Source organism: Corylus avellana, chromosome 8 (assembly GCF_965113065.1).
Source record: "Corylus avellana chromosome 8, dhCorAvel1.hap1.2, whole genome shotgun sequence".
NCBI classification, from domain to species: Eukaryota; Viridiplantae; Streptophyta; class Magnoliopsida; order Fagales; family Betulaceae; genus Corylus; species Corylus avellana.
Window position 1 is genome coordinate 19,948,366 of NC_142497.1, and position 22,138 is coordinate 19,970,503.

Genomic DNA, 22,138 nt, shown 5'->3' on the forward strand with positions numbered 1-22,138 from the left:
TTTTCAAAATAGTGGAAAATACCTAACCGACCCACAGTTTTTGCGTAGAAAAAAAGTGTTGTACTTGGCTATCACCAAAAACAAGGGTGGGCTTTGTTTGATAAAGTCTTTCTAAGGCTTTTGGTGCGAGCTAGATTATTATTTTTAATAAAATTTACTTTATTAAAATAAGAATTATCACCGACCCATTCTTCTTATTTATTTTATACTCAATAACTTATACATTGAGATGATTAAATTTGAATAATTTATTTAATGTAATAATAAATTCCTTGAAAGCATCTTAAAGAAAGATAATCCTGATTACCCTTACCACTAACAATATACAGCGTGAATCTCGGTAACTTTCCGGGAAAGTTTCTTATTTTTTGGTTTTTTTATGAGCGAGAAAGTTCTCGACTGAACATAAAAAAGACACTCGCTGTCCTCGGTCTTCGACAATAAAAGATAAACCAGCTCGTATTCTCGCATTGGTCTCAGACCCCTCTATCAGGCTTTTTATCTTTCTCTCAGTCAGGTACGAACAATCTTTATCTTGGAATTCACTTCGTCGTTTGTTTCTTCACTTCCTCAATTTCATTTCTATGGAACTCAGAATCTCCACAATCTAATGCATATTCCTATGTTCTTTTACTCTTTCTTTGTACCCATTTCTGTTTAGATTCGCTTTTGTCTTAAGACTATAGTAGAGATCGTGCTTAGGTTTCGCCTCTATAATCTAACAAAGAAAACTTGCTTTTGATCTTACCTGGACCTGTTTGATCATCTTTAGGCTCTATTTTGGTGTAAAAGGTAGTTGCTTTTCTTTGAAAATCTTGGTCTGTGAACGGCTCTAGGTAGAGTAACACTTAAGGTTAGGATTTTTGAGGGTTGGTTGTGTTGAAGTACATGTTCATGGATCAACAAAATTCCCAATTTTCCGGTTCCATTAACGGGCTCAGATTTGATGATAGAGAGATCCTTTTTCCCGAGTCAGATCTGCACCCAAATGTTGCAAATGGGGATGATCTTAATAATCCTACTCTGGATCTTAGCTTCGTGAACCATCTTGTTTTTCCGCCTGATCCGGGCACCGGCAATTATGCTCAATCAAGCTTCGAGGGAGATTCTCCTTCGGATGACAGTGACTTTTCTGAAAGTCTCCTCAAGTACATAAACCAGGTGCTTATGGAAGAGAACATGGAGTCTAAGCCTTGTATGTTCCATGACCCGTTGGCTCTTCAGGCCGCGGAGAAATCATTTTATGAACTCCTTGGTGGGAAGGATCCTCCTTCCCCTGATCAACACCCACTTTACATTGATCAAAATGTTGAGAGTCCTGAAGATTATTTTTTGAGCAGTTTCAGTGATCATAGTAGCAGTAGCAGTTCTGGTTTTAGTAATGGTAAGTTGGCCGATTCTCCGTGGAATCATGCTGAATTTGGAGACTATAAACCCTCTGTATTGAAAAATCCTCTTCCCACTAACTTCGTTTTTCAGTCCACTTCAAAGTCCAGCCCACCTTCATCATTCAACTCTTCAAACATCCTCACTAGTGATGGTAGTGGGCTGCTGGGCTCTTCTGTCAGTGAGCGTCTGGTTCCAAACTTTTTTGGAGAAATTGAATCTGTTTTGCAGTTCAATAGAGGGGTAGAGGAAGCTAATAAATTCCTTCCTAAAGAGAATCGGCTGATTATTGATCTGGAGAACAACGCGTTTTCTCCTACTAAGAAGGCTCCAGATGTGGTAGTTAAGACAGAGATGGACGAGAGGGAGCACTCCCCAAATGGGTCAAGAGGAAGGAAGAATCATGAGAGGGAGGATACAGATTTAGAAGATGGGAGAAGTAACAAGCAGTCGGCAGTTTATGTGGACGAGAGTGAGCTATCGGAGATGTTTGATAGGGTGTTGCTCTGCACTGGGAAAAAAAAGGATCTTTCTGTGGGTACCCTTGAGGAAGGCTCTCTGAGTGGAGAAAACAAGAACCTGCAGCAGAATGGACAATCCAATATATCTAGTGCTGCAAAGACTGGTGCCAAGAAGCAGAGCAACAAGAACGGCATTGTGGATTTAAGGACTCTAATGGTTATGTGTGCACAAGCTGTCTCTTCTGATGATAGGAGGACTGCTGTTGAACTACTAAACCAGATTAGGCAGCACTCTTCCCCATTTGGCGATGGCTCTCAGAGGTTGGCCCATTGCTTTGCGAACGGCCTTGAGGCACGCTTGTCTGGCACTGGAACCCAGATTTACACTGCTCTATCTTCCAAACGAACTTCAGCTGCCGAAATGTTGAAAGCTCACCAAGTTTGTACTTCAGCCTGTCCATTCCAGAAGCTTGCAACTGTCTTTTCAAATCATATGATTTTGAAAGCAGCTGAGAATGCAGCTTCACTTCATGTTATAGACTTTGGTATCCTTTATGGCTTCCAATGGCCTGCCCTCATCCATTGTCTCTCAAAAAGAGCTGGTGGGCCTCCCAAGCTACGCATTACAGGTATAGAGCTTCCCCAAGCTGGTTTCCGGCCAGCTGAAAGAGTCCAGGAGACAGGGCGTCGCTTAGCAAACTATTGTGAGCGCTTCGGTGTTCCATTTGAGTATAATGCAATAGCACAGAAATGGGAAACTATCCAAATTGAGGACTTTAGAATTAATAGAGACGAGGTGCTTGCTGTGAATTGTTTGTTCCGATTTAAGAACCTGCTTGATGAGACTGTTGTGGTGAACAGTCCAAGGAACGCTGTTCTGAACTTAATTAGGAAGATAAATCCTGATATTTTTGTCCATTCTATTCTTAATGGATCCTACAGTGCTCCCTTCTTTGTCACCCGGTTCCGTGAGGCCCTCTTCCACTTTTCTGCAATGTTTGATGTACTTGATACTAATGTTGCCCGTGAAGATCCCATGAGGTTGATGTATGAAAAAGAGTTTTTTGGGCGGGAGGTCATGAATGTCATAGCTTGTGAAGGATCCGAGAGGGTTGAGAGGCCTGAATCATACAAGCAGTGGCAGATTCGCAACATGAGGGCTGGCTTTAGGCAGCTTCCACTGGACCGTGAACTCATGAAGAAACTGAAGGGTAAAGTGAAAGATGGGTACCATAACGATTTTGTGGTCAATGAAGATGGGCATTGGATGCTTCAAGGTTGGAAGGGTCGGATTATCTACGCTTCCTCCTGTTGGGTGCCTGCATAGGACTTGACACATGAGCGGCGCCGCGGCGCCGGACTGTTTCCATATTTTAAGGGCAGCATCCGGAGCATGTTTAAGTTGTCCTGACAATAACTATTATACCTTGGGTTCCTCCCTCATCTGATATGGGCAGTTAATTTTGGGCTTTTCTGTTTTGCACTCGGCATAAACAGAGCATGTAATAGAAAAGTTGTAGTAGATGCTGATCTAGGTAGTGTTGTTGTATGTATGGAATAATTTTTATGTATAATTATATGTGGCGTCAGAGTTTCATGTAGCTGTTGTTTCTTTCACCATTAGGACAGCTTATTGGTTGGTGGGAATCGGGTTTGCACCATTCACCACACTTACTGGCAGTGGAACTTTTGTATTGACTAGTTTATGCATGAATTTACCTAAATTAAGCTCCCTATTTAACGTGAATCTCCAATTGTGCTTGACGTAGATGGTTCTATATTGCCCCTCTTCGAACCAAACCTTGTCTTCTTTGTTGCATGTCGATCTGATGAATGTTAATTTTAAGAATATCTTTTGGTAAGCCACTTTCCCATGAACCATTTTTTGTAAACACCAACAATTTTTAACTCATTTTAATTTTTTTTTTTTTTTTTGGTTGGTTAATTTAAGAATATCTTTGGTTATGGAAAAAACTCTTTTTGTTTTTTTGATAAATGAATTATTTCTTAACAAAAACAAAGAATACAACCTCAACAAGCAAAAAGCTAGAAACCCAACACTACCAAATATGATCTTCAGATCTAGGAGCCACATCCAAAAGCTTGTTTAGGGATAGTTAGGCCATAACAAATCAAACTCCACCAGTCAACTTTAGGATTCTTCATTCTAATGTCTTCCCAAGCAGTTTTACAAGAATACTTCAAATTCTTTGAAGCCACCAAGATGGCTTAATCAACGTGGGTAACATTATGTCAAGAAGGGTAATAGGAATAAAGTCAACTCACTCCCGCGGACAACTTAGAGCATTCACATTAGAAGAGTCAAATGTTACTTTTATCTAAAATGACTAATTAGATTTGTTAAAAAACCCTATATTGGATTAGCCAAAAAAAGGCAAAATAGATATTTGATTAAAAAAGCTAAAAAAAAGCTACATCTAGCAGTACTTTTCAAGAGAGTCATTTTATTTTTTATTGTTTCTCTCACCTGTTTTCTCTTTTTTTCAAAAACTTTTTCCACTTTTTAAGGAATCATTATGAGAATATTCTTTCACAAATTTTAATAAAATAATATTTAAATGATATAAATAAAAATATAGCTAATCGGATATATGAGACGTTTAAAAATTCATTAGTTAAACTAAATAAAATGAGTTTTAAAATGAGTTATTTTGTATAAAAATTTGACTCTTCCATTTAATCATCTTATACTTCTTGTAATCGGTGACACTTGGACAAGCAAATCACGCTACGCCTCTCCGTTTGAATCATCTTTACGCGTGAGTCAAACGGAGAAATATCTTGTGTAACGCGTTTGCTACCGCTGGCTGCTCGTTACATAAAAGAAACAGTGAGGCTTCTTGGTTTCCCTGTATAGATGGTTATGGATCCAAGCTTTGCTGCTGATTTCATAAAGGGTATCCATACCATCTCACCCAATTTCAACCAATACCCAGATCTCGCAGAATTCTATGTCGAAAATCCATCTCTTCAACCTGATTTGTGCCCAACTAGTTTCGCTCCGTCGATCACAGCGGCTGCGTCCGCTGCTGATAGCTTGAGCCCGCCCTCTATGGGTGCTAATTCAGGGGGAGACTCGTCCTCGGACGACAGTGAGTTCTCGGAAACGGTTCTCAAGTACATAAGCCAGATACTCATGGAAGACAACATAGACGACAAGCCCTGCATGTTTTTCGACCCTTTAAGTCTCCAAGTCACCGAGAAATCGTTCTATGATGTTCTCGGTCAGAAATCCCCTCGTTCCCTCGACCAAGACCGACCACCGCTCTCTGTCAATCACATCGCGGAGAGCCCTGAAGATGTTTTTCCAGGTAGTAATTTTGGTGCTGCAAATCAGCGGCCGCTCGGTGATGGGATGGAGCTTTTGAATCCGAACTTTTTTACTAGCAATGAATTTCTGTTGCAATTTCGGAGAGGATTAGAGGAAGCTAGCCAGTTCCTTCCTGTGGAGAAGGGAAGGAAGAATCACGAGAGGGAAGATACAGATTTGGAAGGGAGGAGCAATAAGCAGTCGGCGGTTTCTACGGAGGAGAGTGACTTATCGGAGATGTTCGATAAGGTGTTGCTTTCTACTGATGCGCTTCCTCTGATTTGCGTTAACAATGAAACCCTCCAGAATGAAGCCTCGCAGCCAAATGGTGGGAAGAGTCGTGATAAGAAACAGGGGAAGAAGAAGAAGAAGAAAAAGAAGGAGGATAGGAGTGTTGATTTGGCCACCCTTCTGATCCAATGTGCACAAGCCTTCGCCGGAGGTGACATTAGAAATGCAAATGTGTTAATGAAGCAGATTAGGCAGCACTCTTCCCCTTCCGGTGATGGGTCTCAGAGATTGGCCCATTACTTTGTTAATGCCCTTGAAGCACGCTTGGCTGGCACTGGCACAAGAACTCAAATGTTCTTTAGTTCTTTCGTTCCCAAGAGGTTGTCAACGTCTCAAATATTGAATGCTTACAAAGCTCTTATTTCAACCTGCCCATCCGTGAGGATGACGGTATTCTTCATAGACAAAATGATTTATAAAGTAGCAGAGAAATCCACAAGTCTTCACATTATAGACTTCGGTATCCAATATGGTTTCCATTGGCCAATTCTGATCGAGAAACTCTCAAAAAGAGCTGGTGGACCTCCCAAGCTACGTATCACCGGTATACAGCTCCCCCAACCTGGATTCCGTCCAACGGAGATAATCGATGAGACCGGCCGCCGCTTGGCAAAGTACTCCGAGCAGTTTAATGTTCCTTTTGAGTACCATGCCATTACTTCAAACACCTGGGAGGCCATCAAAATTGAGGACCTCAGGATTGACCGAAATGAGACGCTTGCTATTAACTGTTTGTGCCGGTTTAGGAACCTACTTGATGGGTTGGTTGAAGAGAAAAGTCCACGGGATGCTGTTTTGAGGTTAATCAGGAGGATGAATCCCGACATCTTTGTCCATTCTATTGTTAATGGATCCTACAATGTCCCCTTCTTCGAGTTGCGGTTTCGAGAAGCACTCTTCCACTACTCTGCATTGTTTGACATATTTGATGCTACTCTACCCCGTGAAAACCAAGAGAGATTGTTTTTTGAGAGAGAGTTCTATGGGAGGGAGGTTATGAATGTTATAGCATGTGAGGGGTTAGAGAGGGTTGAGCGGCCGGAGACATACAAGCAGTGGCAAGTCCGGACAATGAGAGCTGGTTTCCGGCAACTTCCATTGGACCAAGAGCTGATGAACAAATTGAGGTCTAAGTTGAAGGAATGGTACCACAAGGATTTTGAGGTTGAAGAAGATAACCATTGGTTTCTTCAGGGGTGGAAGGGTCGCATTGTCTATGCTTCCACCTGTTGGGTTCCGGCTTAGTTTGTTAATCCTTGTTAAGAATTTTTTTTTTTTTTTTTTGATTGTAGTATGTGTTTTGTGTTTTAAATTTGTTAATGTTTTGGTTTTGAAAAAATCAAAAGAAAAAAAGAAAAAGGAAAAAAGAAAAAGAGCAGAACAAAGTTTTATCAAACAAAGTCATGGCTATGATTTACTTTGGTTATGGTGCAAAGATTATTCTCGTTCAATCTTCAATCTCTCTGTTTTGAGAATAGGGTCCTCGCTATTTCATTATTAAGGTTAAGTTTGTAAAAATTTAATAGTGTATATGTTTTTACATAGTAAATATATTGTTGTATCATTTAAAAATTTTAATTGACGTAACAATAACATTTTATACACCGTTAGATACAATCAAATTACATCTTAAGTTGTTTCCGTTCAAATATAGAGGACCCATCAATGTTTTGTACATGCACGTGTACTACAAGCTTGATGATGGCCGGCAAATATTAAACATAATATACATTTTGTTAATTTAGAAATAAGTATATATATAAAATATAAAAAGTTCAAAAATTTACTCTATTTAAATTTCTATACAATAAATATAACTATGCCTTTCTATTTAATAAATTCTCTTTTACCTAAAGCCTTTTTTTACAGCTTTTCCTACAACAGTTTTGCCTATTGTCCCAAAAAATAAAAAAATAAAAAAATAAAAATTGGTCAATGAAATTTTGAGGACGTTCTGAGAGAAAATCTTCCTCACACAGTTCTTGAAGTTAATTAATTTGGAGCGTGTAAATATGAGAATAGATCCTTTTCGGTCTATTTTGGAATGGAGAATATTCAGTTAATGGTCACGATCTTAAAAAGGTCATGAGGTCATAAATAAGACATCTGTTCCATTAATAAAAATAAAATAAAATATTATATATTTTTTTTAAAAAATTATAAAAAATTAAGGTGTGGCTGGTCACCTAGTTGGGGCTGAGTTCTAAGGCCATAAATAGGACATCTGTCCCATTAATATATATTTTAAAAAATTATAAAAAATTAAGGGGTGGCTGGCCACCCCATTGGGTGTGGCCAGACCACCCCAGTTGGGGCTAGGGCCTAGGGGTGGCTTCGGCCACCCCAGACAGGCTGGCCTGGGGTGGTCGAAGCCACCCCATGGCCCTTGGGGGTGGTCCGGCCACCCCCGAGGGCCAAACGATTTTTTTTTTTTTTTTTTCCAGTTTGGGTTTAGGGTGGCCATGGGGTGGTCCAGCCACCCCTAGCCGGCCATTGGGATGGCTCTCAAGCCACCCCAAGCTAAAATGTGGTGGTTCGGCAACTCCCTATGGCCAAGATGGGGTGGCCAGTCACTCATTTTTTTTATTAATTTATTTTTATTTTTTTTTAATCCGAAAATATTTTTTTTGTAGTAGGACATGTGTCTTATTTGTGGTTCTAAGATTTCTAAGAAGAAATTCCACCCATGAACGGGATATTCTCCAGTCCATAATGGACTGGAGAGGATCTTATTCCGTAAATATGATGTATAAGCTAATGACCAATCATTTATCCAGTCCATTATATAAAAGAGTGACACATGTCTTCATTTTATTGGTGCTCGTGGCACGTTAACGAAATCCGTTAAGTGTTTTGACGAAATTTGACTCCAGAAACTAAATTGTTATTTTGGCCTACCGGATGACCTCTAAATTGTTTTTATACCATATTGAGCAATTTATAATTTAGGTCAATCACATAGATTGATTTTACATTTATCATTTTTTAAAATCATCATTAGATTTATGATAAGTCATTATTAAATTTTAATCTAATGTGACTTTAAAAGCGACATGAACTTTAGAGGTAAGACGATGGTAAGTAACATTACTCAGGGGTGTAAGAGTAAAAATGTGTAGCATTTTTCTATTAATTAAAATAACTGAATGAATCCTTTTTTTCATTTTATTATGTACTGAAAAGAAGGACGCATTCTTTTGCTCGAGTAAATCCCAATTCAGAGTAATTCTGTACATTATTTTTTTTCTTATCCATCTTTTATCTCTCAAAGTTGATGGGATTTTTTTAAAATTTTTTTTTAAAAAAAAATTTATATGTAACATTTGGTACTTAAAAATGAGTGTTTTATTAAGAGACCATACCGGCACCAACTTTGAAAATAAAAAATGATGTATAGCATTTTAGCATTACTCTCCCAATCAGGGCGGTGTTTGGAAAGCCCTTTCCAACCTTTATTACTGTTCACAATTTCCATTTTCAAAAACATTAATATTAAAATATTTTCACTTTTTATATCACATTATTTTATTTTATTATTATTATTATTTTTTTTTTTCACTTTTTAATACAAAAAATTTAAAACTTTATATCATAAAGAGGGCAAAAGAGTTTGCTAAACACAAGCCTCATCTTTTGTGCGAGCATTATATTTTTACGAATAAAATCCTTGGCCATACGGGCAACACATACAAGAAAGACATATAAATATGAGAAGCGTTAAAAAATCAAACAAATAAATTTAGAAAAATTTTTAAACTAAAGTGACAGATTGTGAGTAGCAAACAAAAGAGATAATCACTTTTTATTTTAATTTAAAAACTTTTACCATGTGAGTTTAAATCTTTTTTAAAATTTATTTGTTTTGTCCTTTAGTACTTCATAATTCATTACAATAATATAAAACATACTTTTCACCTTATCCCTAGAGCCGAGATTTCGATTCATCATGGCCCATGGCCGCATGGGCGTCACCCCTCACAACTCACTATTCTGACAACACGAACAATTTTCATCATTTTGTTTTTGTTAATTTTAAGAGTAACATTGGTTATTGAAGAAATATTTTGTTGAGTCCGTTGACTGGTTGGAAACAGGGACACCTGGACATGGCCCATAACGTAAACCTTTGCCCTCGGTTTGACTTATCACCCCCTCACCTCACCGCGCGTTCTTCGAAAGCTCGTGAGCCTAGCAGCTCCATACCCTGCTTCTTTTGCTCGCTATTATATATACAAGAAAATGCCCCATAAGGAACGCTAATCTCTTCCGTCTCGACTCTCAACCTCCACCTTTCTCTTCCTCGTCCGACCGTTCTCTGCAACACTTTGCCGACCAACTGATGGATACCTAAGGTTCTTGAGCACTATTTTTTTTATTTTCTATTTTTAAATCCTTTATAGTCTTTGATCTGATATAGGTAGTTTAATGTTTGTTTGGTCTTGGATTTAGCGTGAAGCTTCTTAGTTTGAATCTGTAAGCGGTTATGGATCCAACCTTTGATGGGTTGCCGGATTTCACAAATGGTTTCTTGTTCAAGGACCAAACCATCTCACCCAATTCAAATCTAGTCCCTGAGTACAAATTCAATGTATCCTCCCCAGACCTTGACTTCCTCGACAACCCATTTCTGCCACCTGATCTGGGCACCGCTGATTTCGATGTGCCAGTCGCTGCGAACGTTGCAGCTGCTAATCAGAGCTTGAGCCCGCCGTCTACGGGTACGAGTCTCGGAGGAGACTCGTCCTCGGACGACAGCGAGTTCTCGGAGACGGTTCTCAAGTACATAAGCCATATACTCATGGAAGAGAACATAGAGGAAAAACCCTGCCTGTTTTATGACCCTTTGGGTCTCCAAGTCACCGAGCAATCGTTCTATGATGCTCTCCGTCAGAAATACCCTCCTTCCCCTAATCAATACCACCCACCATCTTATCATATCAATCACAACGTTGATAGCCCTGATGATGTTCTTTCTGGAAGTAGTGGTGGCGGTGATTATGGCACAAGTAGTAGTTCTAGCACTAGCACAAGCTATGATCCTCAGATTTTGGCTCAAAACATTTTTAATGATAGTGAATCTGTGTTGCAATTTAGAAGGGGGTTAGAAGAAGCTAGTAAATTTCTTCCTAGGGGTAATCAGTTGGGTATTGATTTGGAGAGTAGCAGAGAAAGCAAGGAGGAGAAGGGCGAGAGGGAGAATTTACAGGGGCAGGGGTCGAGGGGAAGGAAGAATCATGGGAGGGAAGATATAGATTTGGAAGAAGGGAGGAATAGTAAGCAGTCTGCGGTTTATGTGGATGAGAATGAACTGTCTGAGATGTTGGATGATGCGCTTTCTGCGCTGTGTGTTAACTATAAATCCTTGCAGAATAAAGCAAACAAGGCCTCTCAGTCTCCGCCAAATCTTGATTTGCCGAAGAAGGGTCTGGCTAAGAAACAGGGCAAGAAGAAGGATAAGGATGCGGTTGATTTGCCGACCCTTTTGATTCAATGTGCACAAGCTGTCGCAGTTGGCGACAGTAGAATTTCTAATGAGTTACTGAAGCAGATTAGGCAGCATTCTTCTCCTTTTGGTGATGGGTCTCAGAGAATGGCTCATTTCTTTGCTAATGGGCTTGAAGCACGCTTGGCTGGCACTGGCACAGGAACTCAAATGTTTTATGCATGCTTAGCTTCCAAGAGGGTCTCCGCTTCTGAAATATTGAAAGCTTACAAAGTTCATCTTTCAGCCTGCCTTTTCAAGAGGATCATGCTAATGTTTGCTGTCAAAATGATCTGTAAAGTAGCAGAGAAGGCAACAAGTCTTCATATTATAGACTTCGGTATTGGATATGGTTTCCAGTGGCCAATTCTGATCCAGAAACTCGCAGAAAGAGCAGGAGGACCTCCCAAGCTACGTATTACAGGGATAGAGCGTCCCCAACCCGGATTCCGGCCGACTGAGGAAATTGACGAGACGGGGCGCCGCTTGGCAATGTATTGCGAGCGGTATAATGTTCCTTTTGAGTACCATGCCATAGTGTCAAACAATTGGGAAACCATCAGAATTGAGGAGTTAAAGATTGATAGAAATGAGATGCTTGCTGTGAACTCTTTGATTTGCTTTAAGAATCTACTTGATGAGACCGTTGAAGAGACCAGTCCACGGAATGCGGTTTTAAGGTTGATCAGGAGTATCAATCCCGACATATTTGTCCATTCTATTGTTAATGGATCCTACAATGCTCCCTTCTTTGTCACGCGGTTCAAAGAGGCACTTTTCCATTTCTCTGCATTGTATGACACATTTGATGTCACCATATCCCGTGAAAACCCAGAGAGATTGATGTTCGAGAGAGAGTTCTACGGGAGGGAAGCTATGAATGTTATAGCATGTGAAGGGTTAGAGAGGGTTGAGAGGCCGGAGACGTACAAGCAGTGGCAGGTCCGGACAATGAGGGCCGGTTTCCGGCAACTTCCCTTGGACCGAGAGCTCGTTAACCTGTTCAGGTCTAAGTTGAAGGAAACTTACCACAAGGATTTTGTGGTGGATGAAGACAACCAGTGGTTGCTTCAGGGGTGGAAGGGCAGGATTGTCTATGCCTCCTCTTGTTGGGTGCCGGCTTAGGATCATTCTTGTACACCATGTTGTAGAGAAGCCGGCGGGCGAGGATAGTTTAGGAACTTTACAAATATCGTTGTTTTTTGTTCTCTTTGTTTGGTACATGAACGTGTACTAAACATGTCTATGTATAATTATAATAATTATGTTCTTGAAGTTTCTATAGATGTTTTTATAATATATGGTTGAAATTACGAGCTTATCGTTTTAGTATATACCCTGCAACCACTAGTCCACCACTACTGTTGGAAGATTGGAATCCTAAAAGCAAGTAGATATTATAAAGAGACACGTAAACAGGCTACGAATAGTAAATTATGTATAATTATAATAACTATGTTCTTGAAGTTTCTATAGATGTTTTTATAATATATGGTTGAAATTACGAGCTTATCGTTTTAGCATATATCTTAATTCGATATTACCCTGCAACCACTAGTCCACCACAACTGTTGGAAGATCGGAATCCTAAAAGCAAGTAGATATTATTAAGAGACATGTAAACAGGCTACTTATAGTAAATTATGTACCTTGTATTAAGTGGTTTTTCATGTAAAATGACTGGAAAATTTTGTGAAATCAAGTCGTTGTTTTAATCAAATGGTTTAAAAAATGTTATATAAATTAAAAAGCCAAGGTGACATGTTACCGAGACAACCAAAAAAGTTTTTCCTTCAAAAAGCTTTTTGCTTATTTTTAAAGAGACGCTTCTTCTTTTTTTCTTCACATAATCAAATGATAGTTTTTGGCTTAAAACTTTTTTTATAACATAAAGCATAAAAACATGATGAAATATACTCAATTTGTATGGAAACATGCCTCATTTTTAACATAAGTATTTTTTAAGTCGTTTGATGTAAGGTATGACTTGAATTCATATATATATATATATATATATATATATATATATATATATAAAATTGTAAGAAATTCTTAACCTGATAAATAAGTATGCAGAGTAATTTTACAGCAACTTTTTTTTTTTTTTTTTGAAAAATATGGAACTTCCATTGATGAAATTTTATAAGCATAAAACTCTTATATCATAGAGTATACAACTCTGAAAAATCATAGCCAGAAGCTATGAATGTTACAAAGTCATAAAAATGACTTCAAGCTTCTACTAACCCATGTACAATTATATTTAAGGAACAAATTTGCTTCAAGCAGACTAAATCTAGGATATAGGTAGCCCAAATACAAAACAAAAATAAAAAACAACTAGAAACTAAAAATTTGGCCATGAGAGTTATGCCTCCACACCAATTTACTTCATCCTCAACTCGAAGGCCAGAACAACAAATCCATTCTCAACCCGAAGGCCAGGATAAACAAAATAAAAAAACAAAAAACAAAAACCCAACAAGTAGTGGGGAGCACGACATCGTATACAGCTCTTCAGAAAACATGTCTTGGCCAAAAAAGACGATCAGATTTAAGGTTGAAGAGATTAGATCTAGATCCTATAAACTAGGTCTTAGATCTAAAGCAACTTGCAAGAAACAGCAACCAATAGATCTAATAAAGAAGACACCCATCACTGTATTTGTAATTTTTCAATTAACTATGCGCAATAGCTTGCTCTTAATATTGAACGTAAAGCTAAGTAGAAATGGTTGGAAATATTATTATTATTATTTTGCGCGAATACAAACAAAAAGAAAAGATTACATAAGAAATCCTTTCCACTTAAAATATTATTTTTTTAGTTATAAACAAATGGTGTAATTTAATTTAGTTCCCTTCCCAATTCCCATCATCCCATGTGCGTTAATTACTTTTAGGTTCCCTCTCTGACAAATCGTTGCAAGATCATGTCAAAGTAAGACGGTCCAATCATAAGCAAGCAATCCCTATTTTATTCAAGCAGGCATTATCACATAAACTACAAGACTGCAGCAAAAAATCAAACTTACTGTGTCATTAGCCTCCTCCTTACGCGAGACACCTCCCACTGTTTTCTTCCTTGAATTCTTTTAAATCAACCTTAATACAACGTAGTGGTGGGACCATGGTCTACTAATTTATTTTTCAAGTTCAACTATACTTTTAAAGATTTTTGAATGACCATCGCCTTTCCCGGGCCCCGCTTGTCTCCACCGTTGATTTCATGTGAAAAAGATAAAGAAATTAATAGAAAACATAGAAGAATTAATGATAATAATATAAAGGCACGCTTTCACTTTAGCACTAGATGCCATATTTGCATTGTCATGGGCCTCATACCTCCCGTCTTTTCGACAACACTAACATATTTCATCATTTTTTTATCGTTAATTTTAAGAATATCTTAGGTCACTGACTAATATTTGTACTTTTGCATTTGCTTAATAATACCTTTTATGTTATTTAATTTACTCACAAAAACACAAAAATCCAAGGCAATCGGTTGATTTGACTAAATTTATTATACTAAAACCAACTAATTAAAAGCTAATTAACCTAGAGACTTTTCTTCTCAAGATTCACGTACGTAAAAGTTGAAGTATCTCCAACAATAGTTTTTATTTTATAACTCAAAATACAATTTTTATTTATTTATTTTTATTTTATATTTTATTTTAGCTACTAATTTTTCACTACACACTCCAATAAGAATATCTATTTTAATTACTATTGAAACACAGCTTTCCGAGGTATGACGTGGCACAAACTGCACGGTGGTGTCACGAGAGGAGTTGGCCTTGCACACAAGAGCAAACAACAGGATTAGAGTCTTAAGTGGTTTCCTGGCAGAGATATTCCGATGCCTAAGTCAGTGATTTGAGAAAGGAGATGAAAGCAACAATGAAGCTGGATAGCAAGAGTTGCGATTACCTTAACCTTGATGATTGATTTGTATGTATAGGCATGAGAGGAGTTTGACCTCTCGTACGTTGAGGGACCTTATCCCTTAATATCTGCTATGCAAACATTCGAAAAAAGGATAGTATTTGTTAGCTGTTCCGTGATCTTGGTAGCCCAAGATCAGGGGATGAATATCATAGCTTTTATGCGATGTGAGTGTCCGAGTAGGTCTCGGCCACCTTCATTAACTTACACGCTAACTGACTTATCTTGATTGACACAGAATTTGAATGTTGAATGGTTGATCATATCTCTTGTGATGGAATGACCAATGCACCCCCCGGTCTTTGACTATCTCGGCCCATGAGTTACGTCTCAAGCTGGGAGCATGAGACCTCCTTGGGCTAAGTCGACCGAGGCCTTAGAACCCTTAGTATGTTCATAGGATCCTTGGGTCTTTGGGTCATTGGGCTTTGTTTGACTGATCCATGTCCCCAACAGTTACCCCCCAATTTCCTGGTCTGAATGACTATGGAAATTTTGTGTTCTTCAGGGATGGATCAGTCTTCCCACGTCTGACTTCTGGTGACCCTATGTCCGAGGCTTCCGAGGGCAACCTTAATTCTAACTCCAAGTTTTGGCGGGATTTTTCCCGCTAATTCTTTGCCGAGATGCTTGACTTATCCGAATACTTGTCAGTTTACTTTGCTTTGTTGATCTGAACGTTCATCTAAGTCTCAGCCTAGGAGTAGCTGTCTTTTCAGTTACTGCTAGATGATAAGACGCCCCTACTATGCCTTTTAATGCGCGTGTTTCCAATACGCTTTTTAGGGTTTCAAAGTGCCGATGTTTCTTCGTCTCCTTAGACTCCTCCAGCTTCTTAGATTTTTTGGCTTCTTAGACTCTTTAGCTTCCCAGACTTGCTATAAACATAAGTCTCTGCTCCTATTATTGTGTACGAAGCTCTGTGATTTTTCATAACTCCCAACTGGCTTGCTTACATTTTGATTTTTCTTCTCGATATTTCTTTCTTCGGGTAGTGTTTTTCGGGGTTTCAATTAATCGAACCCTTCCCCTTCCTTCTTGCGAACCATTTGTCTATCTTGACAGCCCAGTGCTCAAATACTTGGATCTGTTATTGCCTTTTATTGAACCTGCAGTGGATCACCTTCGATTATCAGTGACCCACCTGTTGATACGCCATTCTCATCCCTGCATTCCTCGATCCTTATACCCTGAGTTTCTTTTCTTTTTGAGTGACGGGGAAGGCTCTGGTTCAGACAGCACGGGTTCCTACCCTGCTATGTGGAAGGCCGCCTTATCATCAAAGGATGAAAAGCGGGTCAGACTGAATTGCTACATACCGAAGTCAGTTACGCTTTGGTTTGATGATGAACGAAGAGGCGCCATAGTCAGTGCCGAGGAGCATGAAGTCTGCCTGTACGAGGAGATGTTTCGTGCAGATCTGAGACTACCCTTCTTGAGGCTCGTTCGGGAACTATTGAGCCACTTGAAGTGGCTCCTCATCAGATTGTCCCCAATGCCTGGAGAATGTTCTTTGGCTGCGTAATTTAATGGCCAATGGCTCTGGGGGATGGGAATTCTCTGACTATTAGGAAATTCTTATCGGCGTACAGGTTCACCAGGAACCCAAAGACGGAGGTGCTCTACAACTTCCAGGCCCGACGGGGCAAATTGGTATTATTTAAAAAAACTCTTACCAGCAACCGAGCATGGAAGAATAAATTTTTCTTTGCTCGGGGACAATGGGAATTTGCCCTTTCGGAGAGGGTGGAAGGTCCAAGGGTTCCTCGGGAGACGAGTTTTCCAGTGGATGATGCTGGTCTTGAGCCAATGTTGTCTTTGGAAAAGCACACCTGGGTGAACACGGTTGTAGCTTGGGCCCAAAAGCACGAGAGTGCTACCGTGTTTAAGAACTTGGTTACTACGATCAAGTTGAAACATTATTTATATGCTCCCGGGTCGGGCCTTGGCCACACCCTAAGACCGAAAGGCATGACGCCAGGGGTTGCACAGGAACAGATCGATCTAGGAGGTGGGGCGTTTGAGGTTGCGAGGAAACCGACCTTACGATGGCAGGTGCGGTGCCCGAGGCCGTAGTGAGACCCCGTCCGGTTGGGGAAGAGTCAGTTGTGAGGCCGAAAAAGAAGAATGTGAAGAGGGCGCCAATGAAGAATAAGTGTAACATCCCCAGCTTGTTAAGGCCGAGTTTGCTACTTTTCTTCTTTCAAAACAAAAGTTCTTGCAAAGATCTATAAGGTCTATCAGAGTACTTGATTTTGACAGATACGAAAAATGCATAAAACATTTTTCAAGAGATTTTATTACAAGCGAAATTAGAAAACATTAAACTTTAGTTGCGGAATATCATATCATTACAATAACTTATATGAAAAGACTTTGAAAATTAATAATTATTCCCACCCCATTCCGGCCTCCTATTCCAGCATCCTTTCTACCTGAAAACAAGAAATAAAACTGAATGAGCCCAAAGGGGGCCCAGCAAGTAACATCCACGACCATAAATAGTTTTACTCCTTGTTCTCAGTTTTGAAAATCATTTTCGCAAATAAATATAATTCTAGCCATAATAATATCTGTATGTACGGTTGCATCTCCCGTAACATATACATACTATTACATCTAGTAATAGATCATCGTTGTAAATCATCTTTATAAATCATCATCATAATGCATCATTATAAATAATCTTTGTAAATCATCATAGCATATCATCGTTGAAAATATAGTATCATTTTCTCATAATAGGGCCCATGTACACTATTACCCCTGTGCACGAGGGTTGCGGGTCCTTGTGACCATGGCACTGAACTGTGGCCACAGCCATGCCCGACCGTCAATTAACTCTTTCTTGGTGCACTCAACGGTCTAGTTGATGGAATACCACCTTCTGGCATAGCCTCCTTCAGTGGTTTCGCCTCCATCCGAGTATCGGTACCGAACTCTCATCTTTACTTATCTTGGGGCCAAAAATACTCTCCTCCATACATGTGCCCTCATTTCATAAACATTTATCTCATCTCTTGTACTTTTCTTTGTACTTCTTTTGATGCATCTTAGGGCAACATGTAGGAGGGTTTATCATCATTTTTTCTTTCTTATAATCATCATCATTTCTCAACTTTCTTTTCTCAAAATGGAAACCTTTTCAAATATAAACTTGTTGTACTTAGAAAGCGTTTAAATAAATAGAAACTTTCTAGATAATTCTTTTAGAAATCCTTCATGCATGCAACATAACTTCATAATACGTAAATAAAATAATCATTTACAATTTACTAAAGAATGAATAAATAGCATGACATGAAGTAATTTTAGAAGGGGTAGTGAATTTACTTACCTCTAGACTGAAGCTAGAAGTGGTATGAAGGAATCTAGTTGCTCCAATATGACTAACACCACTAGTATAACTTTTGAAACTAATTTCTAAAGTCCGCTATCTCTTGTGTTCTTTCTTTCTTGTAGCGCTTGGTCTCGCCCTTTCTCTCTCTGTTCTGAGTAAACACTCTTAGAAAGAAGAAAGACCGAGTAAAAAGCGGAAGAAGGAAGAATATATGCAAGAGATGGGAGAGGAGATGAGTGGTGAAAATTGTGAAGGAGAAGAGCTCTATTTATAGGAGAAAATCAAATACTATTTCACCAACCCTATACTATTCCACCAACCCTATACTATTTCACCAACCCTATACTATTTCACCAACCCTATACTATTCTACCAACCCTATACTATTCTACCAACCCTATACTATTCTACCTATACTATTCTACCTTCTTATTCTACCATCCTTATACCTACCATTTACTATCCTATTATTTCACCAATTACCATTCTCTAATTACCACTCTCATAAATTTCCCAAGAATTAAAATCCTTAGCTACAATGGATATTAAAATAACATCATTATCAAAATAATCTATTTAAATAGCTTTGAAAATTCTGGGGCACTACAATAAGCGCCCAAGGGATGAGCCCTCGAAGACTCATTTGGGGCTCATTGACGAACTTGAGGAGGCTGAGCTGCCATTGCCCAAGAAGGTCAGAGTGACCGAGCCGGCCAGGTCTCCTAATGTTGTTGCTGAGCACAAGCAAAAAGTTGCCCAACTATTGGCGGCTCGAAGGAAAGGGAACTCTAAGTCCATTGTCCGCCCAGCCAGTGCGTACCGTTGACCTATTTCTCCTGTTTCATTTCCTTCGACTCCTTTATCCGATCTTGCCGACGTCCCGACTCTGATAGCTGAGCCTACCAAAGTCCTGACTTCGGTAGCCGAGCCTGCCAAAGTCCCGACTCCTGTGATTGCCGTGGATTCAGTTACTCCTATTCCCTCGGGCCCCAACATCAATCGCCTCTTGGAAGAGGCTACATTCGAAGTGTACTCGAATTCCTCAGTGGGGAACGAGGATGATAGGCCCGAGCGAGTGACTCTAGTAGCCGAATTGGTCAAACCATTGGCTACCAAGGTCAAGGAAATGCAAGCTGATGCTAGCTCACAAGCACCTTGCCCGAGCGCTCCTTGGGCTACAACTGCTCCTAACGCACAGGAGTCTGTAGCTGTAGGTGATTCTGCTGCAAGTGAGTCTAAGGTTCAACCTTCTGGCGTCGACTGGTCGGTAGGCTACCCCCTTACCAACCTTAGGGGTGAACTCTTGGGGAACCCCTTCTCTGCCCTAGTGGCCCTGGTGCCCCATGATCGACTAACAGGGAAGCGTGACCATACTACTCGGGGCATGGCGGAAGCATGTCTCTATTATCAATTTGTTGTATGTACTTCTTTTTTCGTTTTTTGTTTTGCACTGCTTAGTATACATTAATTTTTTTTTTTTTTTTTTTGTTCCAGAGCATAGTGAGGTCGCTGTTACTCTACTGTGACTTCATGAAAGTTGCGCATATCTCGGCCAAGGAGTCCAACAATTTAAAAGTTAAACTTGCGGAGATGGAACAAAAGTTGTCGGAAACCGAAGTCGAGAATTCGAGGTTGAAGGGAGTCATTTCCCAGCAGGATGCAGAATTGCTGGCTGCTGGTCAGCAACAATCTTTAATCCAGAATGAAGTTGCCATGGCCGAAGCTGCTCGGGCTTTAGCAAATGAGAAACTCTTGGTTCTAACTGCCGAGGTAGAGGCTCTCCGAGCAGATAATGGTCGTCTCTTCGAAGAAAATTCTCAAATGAAGGAGGATCAGAATCGACTTGAGGAGAGGCTTTCTGAGGTCTTGAGAGAAGTCCGAGAGGCTTAGGCTGAGAGAGATGCCCAGAGGGTAGCGACTGAGGATGCCCTTATATCCCAGGGGGTGATTGAGGAAAGAAGGAAGTTTCTCAAAGAAAAGCTCCAGGAGACCGAGCTTCGGCTGCAAGAAGCCGATAACCGAGCTCGCAAGTATGAGAAACAATTATCATACGCCACCTGGACGCGTGATAATGCTTGGCTGGACGGGATAAGCTTTGGCTTTGAGACTTTCCGAGCTTGGGCTTAGGATCCTTCATGTTCCATTGATCTTAATACTGTGGAAGCCGACAACCTGCCCTTTACTAACGAAGCCCTTCAGCAGGTTATTTCGCTCGGACAGGAGCAAATGCTAGATGCTAAGGGGATTTTTGAATTCGACTATACTCCTGGAGGTATCGACCAGCCCTCGGACAATGGCCTTGTTGCAGAGCCTCAAGTCCCTTTCGACGCACCTGCTGTTATTGAGGCCTTTGATCCTGTCGACCAAAGGAGGGTCTGATTGTATATATTGTATATTTTCAATAGGAATGAATGACTATTTTGCAATAGATAATATTCTTTTTTTTTTTTTTTTTTTTAAACAATAATCATTTTTTAACCAAAGTTCCAGCCCCCCTTAGATGTTTGTTCGAGAGGCTCATTGAGATTTTTGACTTTTCTTGTCCGAGTGATCGATGATGAGTTTAGAGATGAGTTATAGGCTCTTCGATTGTCTCTTTTTAACTGCTTTTGGAAACTTGTCCGAGAAGTAGATCGAGAGGTGAGTTATAGTCTCTTTGATTGTCACTCTCTAACTACCTTCAGAAACCTGTTCAAGAAGTGAGTTAAGAGGTGAGTTATAGTTTCTTCAACTGTATCCTCTGACTACCTTCGAAAACCTGTCCGAAAAGTAAATCAAGAGGTGCCTCTAACTCCATATTTTCCTTTTAGTTGGTATAACTTCAGGAGATTTTCATTTGATGAAACAAATAATAAATCAAAGCAACAATTTCTTACGAAGTTATAATTTAAACAAAGTACCTTTTGAGATGCTCGGCGTTCCATGGCCTGAGGAGTGCCTTTCCCTCAGAATCTTTAAGGTAGTAAGCTCCCGATCTTCGGCACTCGGTCACCTTGTAAGGTCCTTCCCAATTAGGAGCCAACTTGCCCTCAGTTGGGTTTTTGGTGGCAATAGTAACCTTTCGTAGAACTAGATCTCCAACTTTGAAGCTTCGATGATTGACCTTCTTATTGAAATACCATGCCGCCCTTTCCTGGTACGCTGAGAAGGATACTTGGGTTTGATCCCGCTTTGCCTGTAGCAGATCCAGATACGGCAGTAGGCCTTCATCATTACTCTCAGGCCGAAAGGTTTCCACACGGAAGCTAATCGAGCCTACCTCGGTGGGTATAACAGCCTCAGCCCTAAAAGCTAGAGCATAGAGGGTTTCCTCAGTCGAAGTTCTCATCGTAGTCCGATAAGCCCATAAGACTTCTGGGATATTTTCTACCCGCTCTCCTTTTTGATCACCAAGTTTTTTCTTCAAAAGTTTGAAGATTGACTTGTTAGTGATTTCGACGTGCCCGTTTACCTGGGGGATGAGAAGTAATTCCTTATGTGGAGCTTGGAACACCATTCTCTGAATGAATCGCAGTCAAATTGCTTTCCATTATCCATGACGAATGTGTGTGGAATGCCGTATTGACAGATAACATTTTTCCATAAGAATTTCTCTATGTTCTTGGCTGTTATATTCACTAGGGCTTCCACTTCCACCCACTTCGTGAAATAATCCACGGCCTCTACTGCAAATCGAACACCCTTTTTTATGAGATAATGATCCCACTATATCTACCCTCCATTGCGAGAAGGGTCACAGGGAGGAGATTGAGCTCAACCCCTTGGAGGGTTGTTTGGGGATGTTGGCAAAACGTTGGCATTTGTCGTAATGTCTGACCATCTCTACCGAGTCCTTGGTCATATTAGGCCAATAAAAGCCTAGTTGGACCGCTTTATGCGGCAGCATTCTTGCGCCT

At 39.9% G+C, this 22,138-nt stretch overlaps 3 protein-coding genes across 3 annotated transcripts; all 3 read left to right on the plus strand.

Annotated features, from left to right (window-relative positions):
* Positions 1-453: 453 nt before the first annotated feature.
* LOC148584241 (scarecrow-like protein 14) lies at positions 454-3,448 on the plus strand. The gene has a single exon (XM_088519046.1). It carries the CDS (start codon positions 889-891, stop codon positions 3,172-3,174), a length of 2,286 nt encoding a protein of 761 aa, XP_088375172.1. The 5' UTR covers positions 454-888; the 3' UTR covers positions 3,175-3,448.
* A 1,225-nt stretch (positions 3,449-4,673) lies between these two features.
* Positions 4,674-6,946, plus strand: LOC132163068 (scarecrow-like protein 14). Its single transcript, XM_059573268.2, has one exon. The coding sequence runs from the start codon at positions 4,726-4,728 to the stop codon at positions 6,712-6,714; it is 1,989 nt and encodes a 662-aa protein (XP_059429251.2). The 5' UTR covers positions 4,674-4,725; the 3' UTR covers positions 6,715-6,946.
* A 2,686-nt stretch (positions 6,947-9,632) lies between these two features.
* LOC132164243 (scarecrow-like protein 34) lies at positions 9,633-12,270 on the plus strand. Its single transcript, XM_059574709.2, has 2 exons — positions 9,633-9,821; positions 9,919-12,270. The coding sequence occupies exon 2, from the start codon at positions 9,953-9,955 to the stop codon at positions 12,074-12,076; it is 2,124 nt and encodes a 707-aa protein (XP_059430692.2). The 5' UTR covers positions 9,633-9,821; positions 9,919-9,952; the 3' UTR covers positions 12,077-12,270.
* Positions 12,271-22,138: the final 9,868 nt, after the last annotated feature.